Here is a 22,398-nt window from a genome sequence, read left to right as displayed (position 1 = left end):
GTGTTTTCTGCTTTATTTTCATTACACGGATGAGAAGCGATGGAGGCTCACTAAATGTCTGAATGCCTCGTATACAGTGTTTTTTTAACCTCTCCTCCTGCCATCCTCTCAGGTCCTGCAGACGCTGACGGAGCAGAAGAAATCTGGAGCGAGACTTTCCGGCGCTGAGGCCTTGAGCTGAGGCCAGAGGGAGCATCCCACACTAATCCACTTAGATCCCCTTCCATCTTTCAGGAAATCCTGGAACCTCACCAGGCCAGATGGACCTGAAAGAGACAGAGACCCCTCTCATCAGCCAGGGGGCCACACCCTACTGTAGCTGCTGTGATGGAGCTCTTCCTTGTTGAGCGTGTCGCCGCTCAGACCCTAAACCAGCATCCATTAAGGAGGGTTTGTTCGTGATGATGCACGGGTGTGTAAAAGGAATATGAGGCCTTATTTTACTCCAAACACCCACCGTCCCCACACCCCCCTCTGCCCTAAAGCCCGGCAGTGAACTGGAAACTGTAGCTGGGAAAAGGTGAAGAATGTAATGCACTCCCACATTCATGAACATGTATCAGGCTGACTCAGATCTTCGCAGGCTGAGGAAACCACAGGGATACCACTGAATTTACGACATCAGTCCCTCCACTCAGCTCTGTGTGGCAGCGATCTGAACGCTGTTCCACTCGTTTCTTCCTTCCTTTGGTTGTTATGACGAGAATCTGAAATGTTCTTTTTCCATTTGTGTACCAGTCAGGGAACATCATTTTCATCTTCAATTTTGACCTTTGCTTTAAAACCAACCATGCGACCAGTGGATTCATGTCTCATATTTCTCAGACCAAACCTTATCTTCGCTTTTTTTAATCAGTTGGCACAATCATCATTCCCTCCTGCCCTCTGGAAGTGATTTCTCATGCTGTCTGTGTGCGTTTTATTTTCCTTAATCAGGTTTGTTTTCTGAATCATTCTATTTAGTGAAATCCTCTGAAGTTTCCTTGCTGCAAGGAAAGCTTAGTTGAACACACGGTGACATGCGGTGCACCTCTTGGAGCCCCATGTCGGTATGTGTCAGTAATGAAATAACTCTTAATCGAGGTCATATAAGCTGTCTGGAAAATTGTTTTTTTATTTTTACATCAATGAAACTGGGTTAACTTTAAAAAAACAAAACCAGTGGTGAAGTGGTTTTTGTTTTTTTTCTCATGCTTTTAATGTGTTTGTGGTACATTTCAGCGTTGTAGTGTCCTGGTGTGCAAGCGTGAAGTCTTTTGTGCAATTATTTAATATTTATCAGCAAGGTGACGAGACATAAACAGGACTAGCTCCTCAGAAATGAAGGTTTGTGGTGAAGTTTTATCCTCAGCAGGTTGTGTGTAAACATGCTGCATCAGGTGTTCACGTAGATCGGCTTCGCTGCATGGTGCGCTTCCACCCGATCGTGGTTTCGAGATGAATCCTCTCTGGTGTTTCTACAGGCATGGCGACAAGAAAGATAAATGTGTGACTATGTTTTAATATTCAGATGAGACCAGTTTACTTGATTTAATAAATGAATGGCAAAAAATACATTTTTCACCCAAAATGTTTGGGTTAAAACTTGTCCAAATGATGGTTGTGATACTGAAGCTGCAGCATGTTGATCAGTGATTTTACATGGAAACTCCCTAGAAAAAGAAATTATGTTTATAAGTTGAACCGCACAGCGTGTGCGACCGATTTAATGACACGTGAATTTATAAAGCTTCCAACAAATTGTTTATTATTTATGTTATATTATCCTATGAGGCTAATGAATTTGAAACGGCCGATATGAGCAAGGGGCAGGTGTGGTGGCATTTTTACATCCAGCTGACTGGCAGTGCACAGCAAGAGGTAGTTTGCACTACTCCCTACCGAATGAAGAAACTCCAGCCTTTAACTACAATCTAATTTAAAGCACGTTAAACGTTGGAAAGGGAAAATGAAGCAGTTGTGACAGTTTTTAAAAGCTCGAGTTACCCTGACACCAGAAATCCATGATAACACACTACACAGCCGGTCCTGGTTTAGAATCAGCTCCTCCACAGCGGAGCAGGAGGCATCAAGTCTGAGTCCAGCTTGACTGTACATCTCCTGGATGTTAGGGATGAGGTGTTATTGCTGTTTCACTCAGACTTTTGTGGCCTTCACAGTGGATTCACACTGTGGTGAATGTGTCATCCCATCATGACCAGGAGTAAGTGAGCTGTGTGTTTGCATTTCTAACATCTGTAAGGTTTTATTAACAGCATTGTTTTCTTAAGCTAAACAATCCACAGCTGCTTTTTTTTTTAGACCATGATTGGCTTAAATCAATCAGGTTGAAAGTGTAGAAATGTAATTGGCTGTTTGGATCTCAAGGTCAAAGGTGGTTATTACTGGTTTCCTCTTCTGATGGGCATTGCTGCTGTTTTTATGCGAGGTGACCTTTATTTCTGTGAAATGACTCTGGGTTCTGCTCTCTAAGTAAACTTAAGTTTAAAGATGTCTCAACGTTTAAAACCAAGAATTGGTTTTGACTTGTCAGATTCATCTCACACTGTGTCTGTAGAAGGTTTTCTGTTTTCACATCATCATGATCATCTTTCTGCACCTCACCCCCCACCAGCCAACTCCTCCACTGTGGTTAAAAAAAACCCACAGGACTGCAATAAAGCTTTTTGCACAAACATGTAAGCCTTTGCATTGAGCTGTGCCTCACAACATCACTTCATTTCATCAGTCATGGTTAAACGGGTTTCCGCCTTCTTGTTTTCTTCTATTTTCTGTTATTTGTGCTGAAGTTGCTGTGTCAATATATTCTCTGTAATGTGTGTGCTTGTGGTAAAAAGGTAATTGCACAAAGATGTTGGTTGCTAAGATGTTACATTAAAGGTAAAGGCTGGTATTATCTATCAACACTACCTGACCATTCTTTAATCCACAGCTCTTGGACACAATAAAAAAAGACCCAATCAAAGGTTTAATTTACATAATCAGGTTGATTTCTTGGTTTTTATTTTTGTCAGATTTCTTTTTTTTTTTTAAGCCCGTGTACTGTAGGGGACTGATGGACATTTGTGTAGGCAGCAGAGGGTCGTCATGCAACTGTATCTCACTTGAAATGTATATAAATGATGGTTTTATCATAATAAAAAGCTGTACAATACCCTGCTGCTTTGTGTCCTAAATTTATTACTAATCTACAGATGCATCTAAAAGATTAGAAGGTCGAGAAAAAGTTCAATACTTTTTGTCACTCATTTCAGGAAGTGAAACTCTCAGAGGTTCATTACACATAGTGAAATATTTCAAGCCTTTATTTCTTGTAATGTTGATGATTGTGGCTTCCAGAGAATGAAAACCCCAAATTCAGTGTCTCAGTAAATTTGAATATTACATAAGAGCCATAAAAAGGGATATTTTAAACAAATGTCTTCTAAAATGTGTTCATTTCTATGCACCTAATACTTGATTGGTGCATCAATGCGGCATGGCATGGAGGTGCAATGGAAGCCCAGGCTGCTTCCATAGCAGCCTTCAGGTCATCTTCATTGAGTCTGGTGTCTCTCATCTTCCTCTTAACATTATTCCATAGCTTCTCTTTGGGGTTCAGGTCAGGCCAGTTTGGGCATTGAACCAGCTTTTGGTACCTTTGGCAGTGTGGGCCGGTACCAGGTCCTGCTGGAAAATGAAATCCTTATCTCCATAAAGCTCATCAGCAGAAAAAAAAGCATGAACTTCTCTGAAATGTTCTGATAGATGGCTGCATTGACTGTGGATGTCAAAAAACCCAGTGGACCAACAACAGCAGATGACATGGGCTCCCCAAACCATCACTGACCTTAAACTTCACACTGGACTTCAAGCAACATGGATTCTGTACTTCAGCACTCTTCCTCTAGACTCTGGGACCTTGATTTCCAAATGAAAAGGAAACTTTACTTAAATCTGAAAAGAGCATTTTGGACCACTGAGCAACAGTCTAGTTCTTTTCCTCCTTAGCCCAGGTAAGATGCCTCTGACTTGTCTTCAGGAATGGCCCACTCCTTGTGAAGCTCCCCCAAATTCTTGAAAGTACAGGTCCTTCTCAAAATATTAGCATATTTTGATAAAGTTCATTATTTTCCATAATGTCATGATGAAAATTTAACATTCATATATTTTAGATTCATTGCACACTAACTGAAATATTTCAGGTCTTTTATTGTCTTAATACGGATGATTTTGGCATACAGCTCATGAAAACCCAAAATTCCTAACTCACAAAATTAGCATATCATTAAAAGGGTCTCTAAACGAGCTATGAACCTAATCATCTGAATCAACGAGTTAACTCTAAACACCTGCAAAAGATTCCTGAGGCCTTTAAAACTCCCAGCCTGGTTCATCACTCAAAACCCCAATCATGGGTAAGACTGCCGACCTGACTGCTGTCCAGAAGGCCACTATTGACACCCTCAAGCAAGAGGGTAAGACACAGAAAGAAATTTCTGAACAAATAGGCTGTTCCCAGAGTGCTGTATCAAGGCACCTCAATGGGAAGTCTGTGGGAAGGAAAAAGTGTGGCAGAAAACGCTGCACAACGAGAAGAGGTGACCGGACCCTGAGGAAGATTGTGGAGAAGGGCCGATTCCAGACCTTGGAGGACCTGCGGAAGCAGTGGACTGAGTCTGGAGTAGAAACATCCAGAGCCACCGTGCACAGGCGTGTGCAGGAAATGGGGTACAGGTGCCGCATTCCCCAGACCTGGGCTACAGAGAAGCAGCACTGGACTGTTGCTCAGTGGTCCAAAGTACTTTTTTCGGATGAAAGCAAATTCTGCATGTCATTCGGAAATCAAGGTGCCAGAGTCTGGAGGAAGACTGGGGAGAAGGAAATGCCAAAATGCCAGAAGTCCAGTGTCAAGTACCCACAGTCAGTGATGGTCTGGGGTGCCGTGTCAGTTGCTGGTGTTGGTCCACTGTGTTTTATCAAGGGCAGGGTCAATGCAGCTAGCTATCAGGAGATTTTGGAGCACTTCATGCTTCCATCTGCTGAAAAGCTTTATGGAGATGAAGATTTCATTTTTCAGCACGACCTGGCACCTGCTCACAGTGCCAAAACCACTGGTAAATGGTTTACTGACCATGGTATCACTGTGCTCAATTGGCCTGCCAACTCTCCTGACCTGAACCCCATAGAGAATCTGTGGGATATTGTGAAGAGAACGTTGAGAGACTCAAGACCCAACACTCTGGATGAGCTAAAGGCCGCTATCGAAGCATCCTGGGCCTCCATAAGACCTCAGCAGTGCCACAGGCTGATTGCCTCCATGCCACGCCGCATTGAAGCAGTCATTTCTGCAAAAGGATTCCCGACCAAGTATTGAGTGCATAACTGTACACGATTATTTGAAGGTTGACGTTTTTTGTATTAAAAACACTTTTCTTTTATTGGTAGGATGAAATATGCTAATTTTGTGAGATAGGAATTTTGGGTTTTCATGAGCTGTATGCCAAAATCATCCGTATTAAGACAATAAAAGACCTGAAATATTTCAGTTAGTGTGCAATGAATCTAAAATATATGAATGTTACATTTTCATCATTACATTATGGAAAATAATGAACTTTATCACAATATGCAAATTTTTTGAGAAGGACCTGTATTTTACTTGATAATCTTCTCAAGGCTGCAGGATGCACCCTGTTGCTGATGCATCTTTATTTACCACACTTTTTCCTTCCATTCAACGTTCTATGACAATGCTTGGATACAGCTCTGTGAACAACCAACCTACTTAGCAATGACCTTGTGTGGCTTACTCTCCTTATGGAGGGTGTCAGTGATTGTCTTCTGGACATTTGTCAAGTCTTCACTATGGTTGTGTAGGTGACAATATGGCCAATACAGAAAATGTATACATCACAAATGCTTTTTGAAATTGGTGTTATGTAATATTCTTAGTTTTCTAACAGAATTTTGGGTTTTCGTTATCTGTAAGTTATCCTTCAAATTACAAGAAATAAACACAATATTTCACCCTATGTCTAATAATTCTATAAATGAGTTTAAGTTTCAAAAAGTAGTGACAAAAATTGACTGTAACCCTTCAAAGTGTCGAAGATGTCTCTGTTGAACAGAATGAACACCTCATAGCCAAAGTAGTCAGCTACTCTGCTGGAAACAAATAAGCACATTGCATTGCCACAACCTGCCATGTGTATGTTTATATGTGTGTGTGTGTATATATACATACAGTACAGACCAAAAATTTGGACACACCTTCTCATTCAAAGAGTTTTCTTTATTTTCATGACTTTGAATATTGTAGCTTCACACTGAAGGCATCAAAACTATGATTTAACACATGTGGAATTATATACTGAACAAAAAAGTGTGAAACAACAGAAAATATGTCTTATATTCTAGGTTCTTCAAAGTAGCCACCTTTTGCCTTGATTACTGCTCCACACACTTTTGGCATTCTGTTGATGAGCTTCAAGAGGTCGTCACCTGAAATGGTTTTCACTTCACAGGTGTGCCCTGTCAGGTTTAATAAGTGGGATTTCAAGCCTTATTGATGGGGTTCAGACTGCCAGCAAAACACCCCCACACCATCACACCTCCTCCTCCATGCTTCACGGTGGGAACCAGGCATGTAGAGTCCATCGGTTCACCTCTTCTGTGCCGCACAAAGACACGGTGGTTGGAACCAAAGATCTCAAACTTGGACTCATCAGACCAAAGCACAGATTTCCACTGGTCTGATGTCCATTCCTTGTGTTCTTTGGCCCAAACAAGTCTCTCCTGCTTGTTGCCTGTCCTCAGCAGTGGTTTCCTAGCACCTATTTTACCATGAAGGCCTGATTCACACAGTCTCCTCTTAACAGTTGTTCTAGAGATGTGTCTGCTGCTAGAACTCTGTGTGGCATTGACCTGTTCTCTAATCTGAGCTGCTGTTAACCTGCGATTTCTGAGGATGGTGACTCGGATGAACTTATCGTCCGCAGCAGAGGTGACTCTTGGTCTTCCTTTCATGGGGCGGTCCTCATGTGAGCCAGTTTCTTTGTAGCGCTTGATGGTTTTTGCGACTGCACTTGGGGACACTTTCAAAGTTTTCCCAATTGTTCGGACTGACTGACCTTCCTTTCTTAAAGTAATGATGGCCACTCGTTTTTCTTTACTTAGCTGCTTTTTTCTCGCCATAATACAAATTCTAACAGTCTATTCAGTAGGACTATCAGCTGTGTACTGTATCCACCTCCTGCACAACACAACTGATGGTCTGAACCCCATTAATAAGGCTTGAAATCCCACTTATTAAACCTGACAGGGCACACCTGTGAAGTGAAAACCATTACAGGTGACTATCTCTTGAAGCTCATCAACAGAATGCCTCACTGGAGACATGTCATGTGCCAGCCTGCTTCAAGTCCTCCACCCTGTTCCCAAGAAGCCAAGGACCACAGGGCTTAATGACTTCAGACCCGTCGCCCTGACCTCTGTGGTGATGAAGTCCTTTGAGCGCCTTGTGCTCTCACACCTAAAAGACATCACCGACCCCCTCCTGGACCCCCTGCAGTTTGCCTACAGAGCCAACAGGTCTGTAGATGATGCAGTCAACCTAGCCCTTCACTTCATCCTCTGGCACCTGGACTCCACAGGAACCTATGCCAGGATCCTGTTTGTGGATTTCAGCTCTGCCTTCAACACCATCGTCCCAGTTCTGCTACAGGAGAAGCTCATCAACAGAATGCCAAGAGTGTACAGAGCAGTAATCAAAGGAAAAGGTGGCTACTTTTGAAGAACCTAGAGTATAAGACATATTTTCTGTTGTTTCACACTTTTTTGTTAAGTATATAATTCCACATGTGTTAATTCATAGTTTTGATGCCTTCAGTGTGAAGCTACAATATTCATAGTCATGAAAATAAAGAAAACTCTTTGAATCAGAATCAGAAAAGCTTTATTGCCAAGTACGTTTTTGGACATACAAGGAATTTGTTTTGGCGTAGTCGGTGCAATACAATACAAATTAAACAGTATAAACATATCTACAATATAATATAAATATATGTGCACAGTTTTAAGTGAGTGAGAGTAAATGTAGAGCAGTATAAGATGCAAGAGCAATACAACAGTGCAGGTGATCGTATGGCAGTGCAAGTAAAGCAGGAGTCCAAGCTGAACGTTAATGTAACGCATAGAGTTACAGGTTACAAGTGTCCTGTCAGCAAAAACAGGGGGGGTGTAGGGGAAAGGGAGAATGTCAAGGTGGTTTCCGGGCTTTGTTAACCAGGCTGGTGGCAGATGGGAAAAAACTGTTCTTGTGGCGTGAGGTTTTGGTCCGGATGGACCGCAGCCTCCTGCCAGAGGGGAGAGTCTCAAAGAGTCTGTGACCAGGGTGGGAGGGATCTGCCAGAATCTTCCCTGCCTGCTTCAGGGTCCCGGAGGTGTACAGTTCCTGGAGCGACAGTAGACTGCAGCCAATCACCTTCTCAGCAGACCGAATGACACGCTGCAGCCTGCCCTTATCCTTGGCTGTAGCAGCGGCGTACCAGATGGTGATGGAGGAGGTGAGGATGGACTCAATGATGGCTGTGTAGAAGTGCACCATCATAGTCTTTGGCAGGTGGAATTTCTTCAGCTGCCGCAGGAAGAACATCCTCTGCTGGGCTTTCTTGATGAGGGAGCTGATGTTTGGCTCCCACTTGAGATCCTGGGAGATGATGGTTCCCAGGAAGCGGAAAGATTCCACAGTGTCAATTGTGGAGTCACAGAGGGTGATGGGGGCAGGTGGGGCTGGGTTCTGCCTGAAGTCCACAACCATCTCCACTGTCTTTAGAGCGTTGAGCTCAAGGTTGTTCTGGCTGCACCAGTCCAACAGATGGTCCACCTCCCATCTGTACGCGGACTCGTCACCATCAGAGATGAGTCCGATCAGGGTGGTGTCGTCCGCAAACTTCAGAAGCTTGACAGACTGGTGACTGGAGGAGCAGCTGTTGGTGTACAGGGAGAAGAGCAGAGGAGAGAGAACACAGCCTTGGGGGGAACCGGTGCTGATGGTCAGGGAGTCAGAGACGTGCTTCCCCAGCCTCACGCGCTGCTTCCTGTCAGACAGGAAGTCAGTGATCCACCTGCAGATGGAGTTGGGCACACTCAGCTGGGAGAGCTTCTCCTGGAGCAGAACTGGGACGATGGTGTTGAAGGCAGAGCTGAAATCCACAAACAGGATCCTGGCATAGGTTCCTGTGGAGTCCAGGTGCTGGAGGATGAAGTGAAGGGCTAGGTTGACTGCATCATCTACAGACCTGTTGGCTCTGTAGGCAAACTGCAGGGGGTCCAGGAGGGGGTCGGTGATGTCTTTTAGGTGTGAGAGCACAAGGCGCTCAAAGCACTTCATCACCACAGAGGTCAGGGCGACGGGTCTGAAGTCATTAAGCCCTGTGGTCCTTGGCTTCTTGGGAACAGGGACGATGGTGGAGGACTTGAAGCAGGCTGGCACATGACATGTCTCCAGTGAGGTGTTAAAAATGTCTGTGAAGACTGGAGACAGCTGATCAGCGCAGTGCTTCAGGCTGGCTGGTGAGACAGAATCCGGACCAGCAGCTTTCCGGGGGTTCTGTCTCCTGAAGAGTTTGTTTACGTCCCTCTCCTGGATGGAAAGAGCCGTCCTCGGCGTGGGTAGGGGGCTGGTGGGGGGGAACTTCAGGGTGGGGGTTGGAGGTGCCAAGGCCCCTCTTGAGGTTGGGGAGGTGGGGGTGGTGGATTGTGGCTGCAGCTGTTGGGGGGCGTCGTGGGGGATGGTTGCAGGACTGTCCCTTTGTCTTTCAAAGCGGCAGTAGAACTCGTTCAGGTCGTTGGCGAGGCGTCGGTCGTTGATGGAGTGGGGGGCTTTCGGCTTGTAGTTGGTGATTTGCTTGAGCCCTTTCCAGACAGACGCAGAGTCGTTGGCTGAGAACTGGTTTTGGAGCTACTCAGAGTACAGTCGTTTGGCCTCTTTCACTGCCTTGCCAAACTTGTACTTAGCCTCTCTGTATATGTCTTTGTCCCCACTCCTGAAGGCCTCTTCCTTATCCAGTCTTAACCTTCTGAGTTTAGCTGTGAACCAGGGTTTATCATTGTTGTAACTCACCCTGGTGCATGATGGTACACAGCTGTCCTCACAGAAGCTGATGTAGGAAGTCACAGCCTCTGTGTACTCGTCCAGACTGTTGGTAGTAGTCCTGAATACATCCCAGTCTGTACAGCCTAAACACGCCTGGAGATTCTCCACAGCCTCACTGCTCCACTTCCTCACAACAGGTTTGCAGAGCTTTAGTTTCTGCCTGTATGCAGGAATCAGGTGGACCATGATGTGGTCGGATTGGCCCAGTGCAGCACGTGGGACGGCGTGATAAGCGTCTCTGATGGTGGTGTAACAGTGATCCAGAATGTTGTCCTCTCTGGTCGGACATTTTATAAACTGTCTATATTTGGGGAGTTTGTGGGTGAGATTACCTTTGTTAAAGTCACCAGCGACGATAACTAAGGAGTCCGGGTTGGTCCGCTCCACACTTAGTATCTGGTCGGCGAGCATGCGCTGTGCGACCTGCACGTTAGCTTGCGGCGGGATGTAAACACCGACCAGGATGAACGAAGCGAACTCACGGGGGGAATAGAAAGGCTTACAGTTTATGATGAAGGCTTCCAGGTCTGGAGAACAGTGCTGCTGAATCACTGTCACGTCGTTGCACCAACCACTGTTGAGGTAAAAACAGATTCCTCCACCTTTCGCTTTGCCGGAGAGTTCCGTGTCTCTGTCCGCTCTGTAGAGCTGGAATCCTGCCAGCTGCAGCGCAGAGTCCGGTATTAATCCACACAGCCACGTCTCCGTGAAGCACAAAACTGCTGATGAATAAAAGTCCCTGTTTTTCCCCAACAGCAGTTGTAGTTCCTCCATTTTGTTGGGAAGTGAGCGCAGGTTAGAGAGAAATATTCCAGGTAACGGTGTTCGTAGTCCACGCTGGCGAAGACGTACCAGCACCCCAGCCCGTTTCCCTCTCTTCCGGCGTTTCACCGCGTGAACAAAGGTGAGCGGAACCTTTGACCAGAATGTCCAAATATTCCAGAGCAGTAGGCAGAAATGTTGGAAATAACTCCTCTGGTGTAGTAGCCCTGATGTTCATGAGTTCTTCTCTGGTGAGAGAGCCCCGGGTACCATCACAGAAGACCGTTTTAAAGCAAAAAACAAAACTATATATATATATATATTATTTATTAACACAACCTTGGGTTTGAAGTTGATTCTGATTCTGGTGTAGGAGGGTGTTCATGGGAATGTCTGACCATTGTTCCAGAAGCACATTTGTGAGCTCATAGCCTGATGTTGGACCAGAAGGCCTGGCTCTTGTTCTATGCTCTGATTCATCCCAAAGGTGTTCTATTGGGTTAAGGACTGGACTCTGTGCAGATCGGTCAAGCTCATCCACACTGAACTGTCTCATCCATGTCTTTATGGACCTTGCTTTGTGCACTGGTGCAGTCATGTTGGAAGAGGAAAGGGCCATCTCCAAACTGTTCCCAAAAAGTTGTGGCCATGGAAGGTTTTTAGCTCCTCCAAAGTTTCTACATTTATATTGAAATGTTTGTACACCAGAACTGTCTCTTCAGATGTCATGGAACTGAGAGCCTATAATACAGATGTTGAATTCCTCATGTGTACGAAGTTGATTCTGATTGAAAATAGTTTGTGAGGGTGAAATAGCCGAATTAGTCATTATTACATTTGATGAGGAATCGCTTTTCAAAGTAGGAAGCATACGAAATAGAAAATAAATTTAAAATTGCAGCAATTGCTACATATTGAGACCCATATGCTGTTTTTATCCTGTTTCTTTTTTTCCTTTTTATTTTCTAATTTAAGGGGTTATAGAGGTGAAATAATGTTTTGCTGTGTATCACCATCATCAACAGATGCAACTTTGGTCAGACCTCAGCTGCATTTCCTCTGTTCTCCACCACCATATCTATCTGAGTGGAAAGTTTCACAGTCACTGACACATTCGGTCGCTGTGTAACCACACATCCGCCTACTTTCCCACCACTGACACCTTGTTGCTTTTTTTTCTACTTTTTTATCTTGATAGGCATAGCACCAGATCTCTATCTGTTTAGAAACTCTTACTCCTCAGCCACATTATTGCTCTTCATCATCACCTCCAGAAGAAAATCTGGTCATCATGAATGCTGCACACGTCTTCCTGCTCTGCATCCTGGGAGCCACCCTGCTGTCCACAGTCCTCTGCACCAGTAAGAACATAGTCATATTTGGGTTTCAGCTGCTGCTTCTCCAGGCAATCAAATGATACATTTTATGTGATTTTGTTCTCAGATGGAACTGGCCCCGATGACTGCTGCTTCAAATTTTATCCACGACCGGTGAGAAAAGAGGTCATTGGTAAATACTACTTCACTGATTACCGCTGTCCCAAGGCTGGAGTCATGTGAGTACCGCAAACCTGCAAACTAGATTTATGTCAGTCAAGTTTTGAACAATGGGAATAATTTGAGAATAAAGATCTTTTATATCTTTAGCTTTAGCCAATTATAAAGACATTTTTAACAGTATTCTTATTTTTGAATCTGCCTTTCTGTTTAGTTTTGTCACAGCAGAGAAAGGCCGTCACATCTGCGTGGATCCAAGTCTCCGCTGGGTTAAAAACATCATGAAGAAACTGGATGAAGATTATTTGAAGTGAACCAATTCCACACCTTTCTCTGTTTTTCTAATCCAATAGAACTAGAAAAACTATGCAACATTCTGAGCCTCACTGTTCTCTCAGCATATTATTCTGATATAAGTATTCAAAGATTTAGATTTCAAGCAGCGTCATTTATTCGGCTGTGTTTCAGTGGTTTTGTACTACCTATGTCATGGTGAAGTGTTAACCTCATGAAAACGTGTTTTATTTTTTTTATTTTCTGATATTTTATGAAGTAATTTGCTTTGTCTGTTGATTGTCTATAAAATAAAAACAACATATTCATCTGATTTTGTTCCAACAATTTCTTTCATGTCTTTGGTAAGATAAAAAGATTAGAAGATCAGATAAAGATCAGATCAGAAGAAGATAAGGTTAGATAAGCAAGTTTCAAGCAGTAACATTTTGGACTTAGTGATAATTAGGAATTTAACATCGATATGAATTATCAGAAAGGAAACAAATGAAATACACTGTTGTCAGCTTCACTTGGTGTTTTCCTGCTCTGACATGCGACTTGAGATGTTTATAAACCTTGGTTACTAAACCACAGCACCCTGATACTCTATACTTATACCTACTCTAACTTTTTAAATAAGATAATTCTCGTGATGTATGAGCTGGTAGAGGCCAACAGTACATACAGATTTGGGGCACTGAGCCATTTTTAGGAGAATGTCTGGTTACAAATTCTTTTGGATAACACTTATCAATGTTCTGCTTCATGGGATTTGTAGTCTTGTCACAGCATAATACCACACAAATTCTTTGGCCAGGGCAACAAAAAAACAAAAGTTTTGGCTAAAGGGGCCTGGGCCTACCGTTTATCAGCTGATCGCTGCAATCGAGACATCAGAACACCAGGAGGACTTCTTTCCATTTAACCCAAATTACACATTTTGTCCATAAAATTACTGGTTTGATCTTCATAGACACTAAATATATATATGTTTTTCTTTTATTATTATTGTTAGGTAGTCATTTTTATTCCCTTTGTGTAGAATAGTGCTTGTTAGTGAGGTGATGGTTTTGGACCAGAATAATGGTATATCAGAATTATTTGGCTTCAATAAATCTTCATATATATAATTAAGAGAAGCGTTTGTGTTTATTTTGTGAAAGAAATTAAGTTGAACTAAATTATAATTCTTGATAAATATTAATTAATCAATAATCATAATCCTTACAAGGCCAACAGTATATACAGATTTGGGGCAGTGAGTCATTTTTAGGAGAATGTGTAGGTACAAATTCTTTTGGATAACACTTATTGATGTTCTGCTTCATGGGATTTATAGTCTTGTCACAGCATAATACCACAAAAATTCTTTGTCCAGGGCAACAACAACAAATTAAAAAGAAAACAAGTGTAGAAAGCCGGTTGGAGGGGAGTTCCTGCCTCAAGTGGAGGAGTTTAAGTATCTCGGGGTCTTGTTCACGAGTGAGGGAAGAATGGAGCGGGAGATCGACAGACGGATCGGTGCGGCTGCCACAGTAATGGGGGCGCCGTGCCGGTCCATTGTGGTGAAGAGAGAGCTGAGCCGAAAAGCAAAGCTCTCAATTTACTGGTCGGTCTACGTTCCTACCCTCACCTATGGCCATGAACTTTGGGTCATGACCGAAAGAACGAGATCACGGATACAAGCGGCTGAAATGAGCTTCCTCCGTAGGGTGGCCGGGCACTCCCTTAGAGATAGGGTGAGGAGCTCGGCCATCCGGGAGGAGCTTGGAGTAGAGCCGCTGCTCCTCCACATTGAGAGGAGCCAGTTGAGGTGGCTCGGGCATCTATACCGGATGCCTCCTGGACGCCTTCCTCGGGAAGTGTTCCAGGCACGTCCCACCGGGAGGAGGCTCAGGGGACAGCCCAGGACACGCTGAAGGGACTATGTCTCTCGGCTGGCCTGGGAACGCCTTGGGCTCCCCCTGGAGGAGCTGGAGGAGGTGTCTGGAGAGAGGGATGTCTGGGCGTCTCTGCTGAGTCTGCTGCCCCCGCGACCCGGTCCTGGATAAGCGGAAAACGACGAACGAACGAACAAGTGTAGAAAGCCCCCTTCTCTAAAAAATAAATAAATAAGTTGGTGGAAAAAGCAAAATATTTTACAAATGTACATACAAATGTAATAATTGCACTGGTGACAATTTACATTCTATTCCAGAGCAAAACAAGATGTAAAATATATCAAATTTGTTAACACTGAACAGAAAGTAAAGAATAGGGAATGTTGGGTTGTTAAAAAAAAACAAATTTTTTCCAACTCAAACATTTCTGTATAAACTGAAAAAGCCTTGAATTTAGCTTTACTGTGAAACATTGAACTAATATTTAGATATATAACCAGTGTTTCTGAGAACTGCTTCATATCTGTGTTGCATGGAGTCAACTAACTGGCGCTTGTGAAGAGGTATTCCAGGCCAGGTCCATATTCCACAATTCTGCATTTCTATTGGTCCTGAGATTTAACTGTTCAGTCCATAAAAATTATGTTATTGGTCCTGAACCAAGATGCTGCTTGTTTGGGATCATTTTGAGAAAACTGTTTTTTGTCATTGGTGTAGTAGCAAGAGCGGTGCTACAAACAGATCCAATGTTTTTTTTTTCTTCCATTGGCCAGCAGAACACCCCTCTTTTTGTCTTTTGTTTTAGGCATCATTGTTATTTTGTGCATTAGTATCTTTGAGCTGGTTTTCACTGAAATATGGGATGCTTTGTTTTAGCCTGTATGGGTATGATCTACTGTCTGGATAATCCAGCGTTAATGCAAAACAGGCAATTAAGAAAATCTGTTTTCAACCTTTCTTTCTGAGCTTCGGCAGAAAAGCAACCTGAGCCATAGAAGCCCCGAAGAGAAGTTTCCTCTAATCAAAGCGGATTTGCCCATGGCCTGAAGAAAAAGGCATTGGACCTGCAGCTCTGCATGCCTGACGCCAATGCAGCTTCAGCTACCCCACATAGCTGCTATTGTAACCCAAGGTTCTATGAGTATGAGGGAAAAACACTATTTGGGAGCCGATTGTCAGGTTTCAGCATAATTTATACTCAGTAAGACTGGGTTGCAGATGCCAATGTGAGAAGTACAGGAATGAGTTGTCCCTGCTCCCCTTCACTGTCACCATTAGCATCAGGACTCTTCCTGATCACGGTATGTCCATATTTCCCCATTGATGGTGTTGATTTTGTGAAGCAGACTGACATAGCAGGGAGAAAAGGTGATGTGGCAAATTTCTGGGTCAGAACCAATTATAACAAAAACACTTTCATCCCATACAAAGTAAAGTGTCATTACCTTTCATATGTGAGATAACCATTGGTGCTCTGAACACAGACCAACATATAGCTAAACTCTGTGTTGAACCTGAGCAGAGTGTTCCCCCTTTACTAAATGTACCAGGTTGTAGACACTGCCCCTTGTTCATTAGTAGGCACGTGTGTGTGTTTCCATGTGTAAAGAGAAACTGCCTTGCACATCTTGGCTTCTGAACCGAAAACCAGAGTCATCATGTTAATATGCTAAGAAATAAGAATAAAATTTGGTTTGTAAACATGATTGGTTTTTGTAGTGCGAGTCTACAGAAGTGTTTGTGATGTGTTGCATGTCATTCCAAACTGTGGTTTAATTTTTACGTTAGAGGGTGTTACATGTAAAATTGTAAGAGATGCATCCCTTTCCAATTGACAGCATGTTTCTTGTTGTTTAGGGTGCATGATCTGTGGAACCTCTGGCATTTTTTGATTTATGGGCCTGTTAGTGACAGGGTGGTGTAGTTCTGATATACTGGAGGAAGTTAAGTGTCACTCAATTTTGTCATGATCCACACCTGTTTGTGTTTCTGTTTTTTTACACTCATCTGATTTCTGTTAATCTTGTTGTATTTAAGCCTGTGTTTTCTGGGGGGTTAGGGGGGGATGTACAAATAATACTATATAATAATATATTATATATATACATATACATACAGTACAGACCAAAAGTTTGGACACACCTTCTCATTCAAAGAGTTGTCTTTATTTTCATGACTATGAATATTGTAGCTTCACACTGAAGGCATCAAAACTATGAATTAACACATGTGGAATTATATACTGAACAAAAAAGTGTGAAACAACTGAAAATATGTCTTATATTCTAGGTTCTTCAAAGAAGCCACCTTTTGGCTTTGATTACTGCTACGCACACTCTTGGCATTCTGTTGATGAGCTTCAAGAGGTAGTCACCTGAAATAGTTTTCACTTCACAGGTGTGCCCTGTCAGGTTTAATAAGTGGGATTTCAAGCCTTATAAATGGGGTTGGGACCATCAGTTGTGTTGTACAGGAGGTGGATACAGTACACAGCTGATAGTGCTACTGCTGACATTACCCTGGATACCGTGGCTCTTGATACATCACAAAGACTTGCTGTCTTGGTCACAGATGCGCCAGCAAGACGTGCACCAACAATTTGTCCTCTTTTGAACTCTGGTATGTCACCCATAATGTTGTGTGCATTTCAATATTTTGAGCAAAACTGTGCTCTTACCCTGCTAATTGAACCTTCACACTCTGCTCTTACTGGTGCAATGTGCAATCAATGAAGACTGGCTACCAGACTGGTCTAATTTAGCCATGAAACCTCCCACACTAAAATGACAGGTGTTTCAGTTTCATTGTCCAACCCCTGTATATGTATATATATATATATATATATATATATATTATAGATTATTGTTATTCTTTTTTTTGGGAGGGCTCTTAGTCTATACTGAAAATAATGAAAACTAAGCATTTTAAAAGTAAACCATGAACATTGCATTTTCAATTTCAGAGCAGAAGTTCCTATTTTTCAGAGAGTTCATTTTACAAAGCAACAATCTTTTCCGATAAGATTGTTGCTTTGTGTTCAGATTCTTTGCTGATGCTAGTGACTGTCCCAGGTGAGGGAGGGGTATTTTGTGACCTTTTAAAGCTATATATATAATGTTGCTCCTTTAAATAAATAAGAAAAATAATTCAGCATTTTGCATACTCTTTGGTGTCTTTTTTTTCCTCCCTCTGCAGAGATACTGTAAAGGACTGTACAACTAGAAGCTAGGAGTTAACTTGATTAATCTGATCTTGGACCAGCGGTAATGTGTTTTATCTGCAAGTTTTTTACGTAAATCATGAATACCATAAATACTATAAATAAAAACTAATATAAATATATAAAACATATAGGTTAATGTTGCTGTTAAACTTGCTTAAAGCTTAATTTGTAATATTAAAAACATAAAATCATTAGATAAAAGTTAGATTTATTTGTGAGCAAATACAAAAAACATACATGCAAAAGAAAAGTGCTGTTATAGTTTTACATCTTAGGCAAAACTGCAAAATTCCAGAATATCCTACAGGTTACAATCACTGCTGTAGGATAGTTGTTGTGCAAAGCTTTTAAAAGAAACGATAGAAAAACAAACAATGATTGTATATTAAAGCAAAATCTCTGATTACTTGCAACAGTATAGAATTGATACCAACATCATGCTCAGTTTGCTACATGTGTATCATTCTATTTCACATGGTCTGATAAAGCAGGACAGTAGGCAGCTCCTTTAAAGGGACTTATACTCCAGAAAATTAATAATCTTCTCCACCCAGAGTTGCTTTGGATCCACACAGATGCGGCGTGACTTTTTTGTTATTAAACTGAAAGACAAGATGTGCAAATAATTTTGATTCTTTCTTCTTAAAAGAATAAGCATTTTTTTTATTGGCTGCAGTTTCGATAAAACTAAAGTAAATTCAAAACCAAGACAGCACAAATCCCAGTATATAACATACCAAGAATGACAAGAATCCAACATTTATGCATCATACAGAGAACAACAAGAACCCATCTTGCAGTACTTACATAGCTGCACCCACAGGGCAGCGGGGATCAGTCATGTAATATGAAGTGATGAGCCTTTTGTTTATAGGTTTTGAGTATAAGTCAAAACAGCAGTCATCAGGACCAGTTGAACCTGAAAATAAGACCATTAGGTAATGTGATATCAGTTGATAAGTGGCATCTCTAAGTGAGATTAACTTCTATGAACTTACTGTTGCAGAGGACTGTGGACACCAGAACGGCTCCCAGGACGCAGAGCAGGAAGATCTGAGCAACCTTCATGATGACAAGATATTGCTCTGTTAGCGATTAACACCACGGCTGACGATTCGGGCTTTCTAAAAGACAGTGGGGTGGTGCTGCGTTTATCAAGATCATAACCTAAAAAAAGTTGTCAGAGGTGTTGAAATAGACAGGGTGTTTGTGGTTACCCAGCGACTCAATGTTTCTGTGACAGTGAAACTTTCCACTTAGTTAGATAGAGTGGTAGATGCAGAAATACAGCTGTGATTAGACCAAAGCATCTCAAACGCATGAAGTACAATAATTCTCCTGCATATAAAACTTATATGGTTGCAAAAGGAGAAAGAAACAACTTTAAAACTCTAAAAAAGAAGATATTTGCATTCATATATTTGCAGGTTTGTTTTCAAAGGGTTCCTTTAAAGCAAACAAAAAAATAAATTTTAATTATTATTTATCAGGTATTATAACAAGAATCAAATTGAAATGTATGTACTTGAAATTCCAACCGTCTATTAGATCTATTTGATATTAGATTTCTGAATATAAATTATATTTCTTTGTTGTGTAAAATACTTTGAGATAAAATTTTTTGTGAAGTTGTGCTGTATACATAAACTGAAGTTAACTGAAGTAATGACAAATTAAATCTAGTAATAACCTGTAGGCGGAGGGAGGCTACCCTCTCATTCACCGGGGTGAACCCCAATGTACAGGCTCCGAGATGCGGGGCAAGAAGTATGCCCCCCCCAGCTCGGCGCCTCTCTCTAGGGGCAACTCCAGAGTGGAAGAGTGTCTAACCCCTCTCAAGGAGACTGGTTCCAGAGCCAGAGCCGTGCATCGAGGTGAGCCTGACTATTTCTAGCCGGAACCTCTCTACCTCGCACACCAACTCAGGCTCTTTCCCCACCAGAAAGGTGACATTTCACATCCCAAGAGCTAACTTCTGCAGCCTAGGATCAGATTGCCAAGGTTTCTACCTTCGGCCGCCACCCATAACACATTGCACCCGACCGCTTTGGCCTCTCCCACGGGTAGTGAGCCCATTGGAAGGGGGACCCACATTTACTCTTCGGGCTGTGCCGGGCTCCATGGGTGAAAGTCCGGCCACCAGGCGCTCGCCAGCATGCCCCACGTCCAGGCCTGGCTCCAGAGTGGGGCCCCGGTGTCCGGTCCGGGTGAGGGAACACTGTGTCCATCTTCGGTAATCATTATAAGGGGTCTGTGGGCTGCGCTTTGTATGATCCCTCACCTAGGACCTGTTTGCCTTGGGTGACCCTACCAGGGACATAAAGCCCCTGACAACATAGCTCTTAGGATCATTGGGACACTCAAACCCCTCCACCACCAGATGTATAAACCGTGTGTACACATGTTACTGTACACCTTTCCTTCATACATCCTAATGTGCATGGATATGGGTGCAGCTGGACTTACCTCTTGGACTGCCTGATGATAAATATGCAAATTAGAATAAATACCCGGAAGAGACCCACCACATGTCTAAATAACCATGACAACAGTGCTGTGCTGGTGTAACAACATTGTCCAAATCTTTGAATGACATCAGCGACTCAATCTTGACTGAGAATAAAAAAATTTTCAGCTCTTAACCATTTTGTTCTACAATGTGTGCATCAAATTAAAATGCACTGTTTTGCTGCTGCATTGAGCTCCATTATAGCTTAATTCTAATCATTGTAATGATGTGAATATGCCTCCCATATATTCAATTAGGAAGACTGTCACCACACACACTTTGTGAAGTCAGGAGGTCACTTTGTCCAAGCTACCACACCCTTCTGGGGGTTAGATGCCTCGGAGAATCCCCAAAATCTTTTCCCCAGAAGCGACACCACTGTTTGCAACACTTAAAGAATGACTCTCAAACTGTACTTTAACACTTTTATTCTAAATAAGGAAGAGGAATGGTTACAGAGATCAACGATGAGGCTCCCATTCTGGATCCGCTCAGTGATCAAAGTGACGAAGCAGCCTTGAAAGAAGGTCAAATGTAGTTTTATATCTGGTACTCCCATGCAAGGGATGTGCACACCCTCAGTGTTTATCAGTAGACTATGTGTCACCATTCTGATGTCTATCTGATAGAGTGTGTAATAGCAGGTGTCCAACCCTCAATCTAAGTGTGGCTGCCGCATTCTAATGAACCCAGTTAAAGACTGTTCCACAATGCACTAAACTTTATGTCAAACTGTAGGTCATTTATCCTTATATCGTGCGTCAGTGAGGATTTTTATTTATCCTAACAAAAGTGAAAACATTAGCATTTATTCTTTATCATTACGGTGTTTGTCTAAAAGCTCATATATATGTAATAGTAAGCAAGGTTATTCCTGACAATCCCCCTGATGAGTTGTCATTTAAAGGCACCTCACCACTTAAGTCCTGGAAGCAGGTAGCCCTGCCCCCGAAAGAATCACCCAACCCTGTGAGTGTGTACTAAACCTACATATGACCAGGAAATTTCTTTCCAGCTGTTACGTGGTTCCACCTCTCCCGAAAGGCGGAACTTCATCTCTCTGGTAGAGGGTGAAACGGGAGTGGATTTTCTCTCCTGTCCCATCCCGCTCCCACAGAAAAATGTCTTGTCCCATCCCAATCCCAGGCCAGCATAACGAAAAAAATCCTGTCCCATCCCACTCCTGGTAAATTGACTCCCACTCCCATCCCGCTCCCATTCAGAACAACTCCCACTCCTGTGCCACTCCAATTTTTGTTTTCATAATTTAGTCATTTGGCAATTTCTTTGAAGGACCAGTTAGGTCCCTGTTTTTAGCTGTAGTAAAGGCCAGTTAAAGTAAAAAGAATAATAATGAAGAAATAATAAAATATCAAACAAGGAAACAGACCATGCCTATCTTAATTGAATAAACAAAATGTACCCAGTTGTATTTTACTTATTTATTAAGTGATTGTTTACTTTGAACAATGACATTACTTCTATATTTCAAATTGCTGAAATTAAAGAAAAATGCACCTAGTAAGAGAACTGTACTTGGTGAACAAAAGTGTAAAAAGGCATTACCTTCATAATTTAGAAACTGTACCTCAATGGTTCACAGCCCTGGTCCTCAGGGACCCCTTCCCAGCAAGTTTTAGATGTGTGGCTGCTCCAGAACATCTGATTCATATTCTGACATGACCTCCTATACAGGCATCAAGAATGGAGGGTCAAACTGGACAAAATTAATACAATAAAATCATCATTAAATAAATAAATGTTGTGAATGTCCCATAAGTGAAGTAAATGTAACATGAAAGAAATGTAACATTAAATGTGCCATTAAATTAAAGGTACCATTTATTTATTTAATACATCATTAGAAACAATAAATGTACCATTATATCATGAAATGGACTATTATGCAATTAAATGTGCAATTAAATATGCCACTGGATAAATAAGTATAATTTTAAAGAAGACATGACGTAATTAGTGGCACACTTAATATTTAACAATGTATTAAATAAATTGTACATTTAATGGTACATTCAATTTGTTTCTATTTCACAACATATTTATTTAATATCTTCCCTTGATGAAGCCTTTCCCCTCTACTGTGGCAAAGGCTC

General features: G+C 42.2%; 3 protein-coding genes across 8 annotated transcripts in view; 2 read left to right on the top strand and 1 right to left on the bottom strand.

Moving 5' to 3' along the window:
* The window catches only part of tbc1d14 (TBC1 domain family, member 14), a 47,187-nt gene extending 44,033 nt beyond the window's left edge, over positions 1-3,154 (top strand). For all 6 annotated transcript variants that reach the window (XM_047385966.1, XM_047385967.1, XM_047385969.1 and 3 more), the window contains one exon: positions 113-3,154. In XM_047385966.1, the coding sequence (XP_047241922.1) occupies positions 113-181 (69 nt within the window). In that variant the 3' untranslated portion in view covers positions 182-3,154. The remainder of the gene's footprint in view (positions 1-112) is intronic.
* Positions 3,155-10,980: 7,826 nt separating this feature from the next.
* On the top strand, positions 10,981-13,003 carry LOC124881125 (C-C motif chemokine 4 homolog). The gene is made up of 4 exons (XM_047386634.1): positions 10,981-11,042; positions 12,099-12,261; positions 12,344-12,455; positions 12,611-13,003. The coding sequence occupies exons 2-4, from the start codon at positions 12,192-12,194 to the stop codon at positions 12,708-12,710; spliced, it is 282 nt and encodes a 93-aa protein (XP_047242590.1). The 5' UTR covers positions 10,981-11,042; positions 12,099-12,191; the 3' UTR covers positions 12,711-13,003.
* A 4,963-nt stretch (positions 13,004-17,966) lies between these two features.
* Positions 17,967-19,223, bottom strand: LOC124880183 (eotaxin-like). The gene is made up of 3 exons (XM_047385130.1): positions 18,774-19,223; positions 18,583-18,694; positions 17,967-18,377 (listed from the first exon to the last, which is right to left on the bottom strand). The coding sequence occupies exons 1-3, from the start codon at positions 18,841-18,843 to the stop codon at positions 18,284-18,286; spliced, it is 276 nt and encodes a 91-aa protein (XP_047241086.1). The 5' UTR covers positions 18,844-19,223; the 3' UTR covers positions 17,967-18,283.
* Positions 19,224-22,398: the final 3,175 nt, after the last annotated feature.

The sequence above is a fragment of the Girardinichthys multiradiatus genome, chromosome 14 (genome assembly GCF_021462225.1).
Source record: "Girardinichthys multiradiatus isolate DD_20200921_A chromosome 14, DD_fGirMul_XY1, whole genome shotgun sequence".
NCBI lineage: Eukaryota > Metazoa > Chordata > Actinopteri > Cyprinodontiformes > Goodeidae > Girardinichthys > Girardinichthys multiradiatus.
This window is presented reverse-complemented; position numbering and strand designations above follow the sequence as displayed.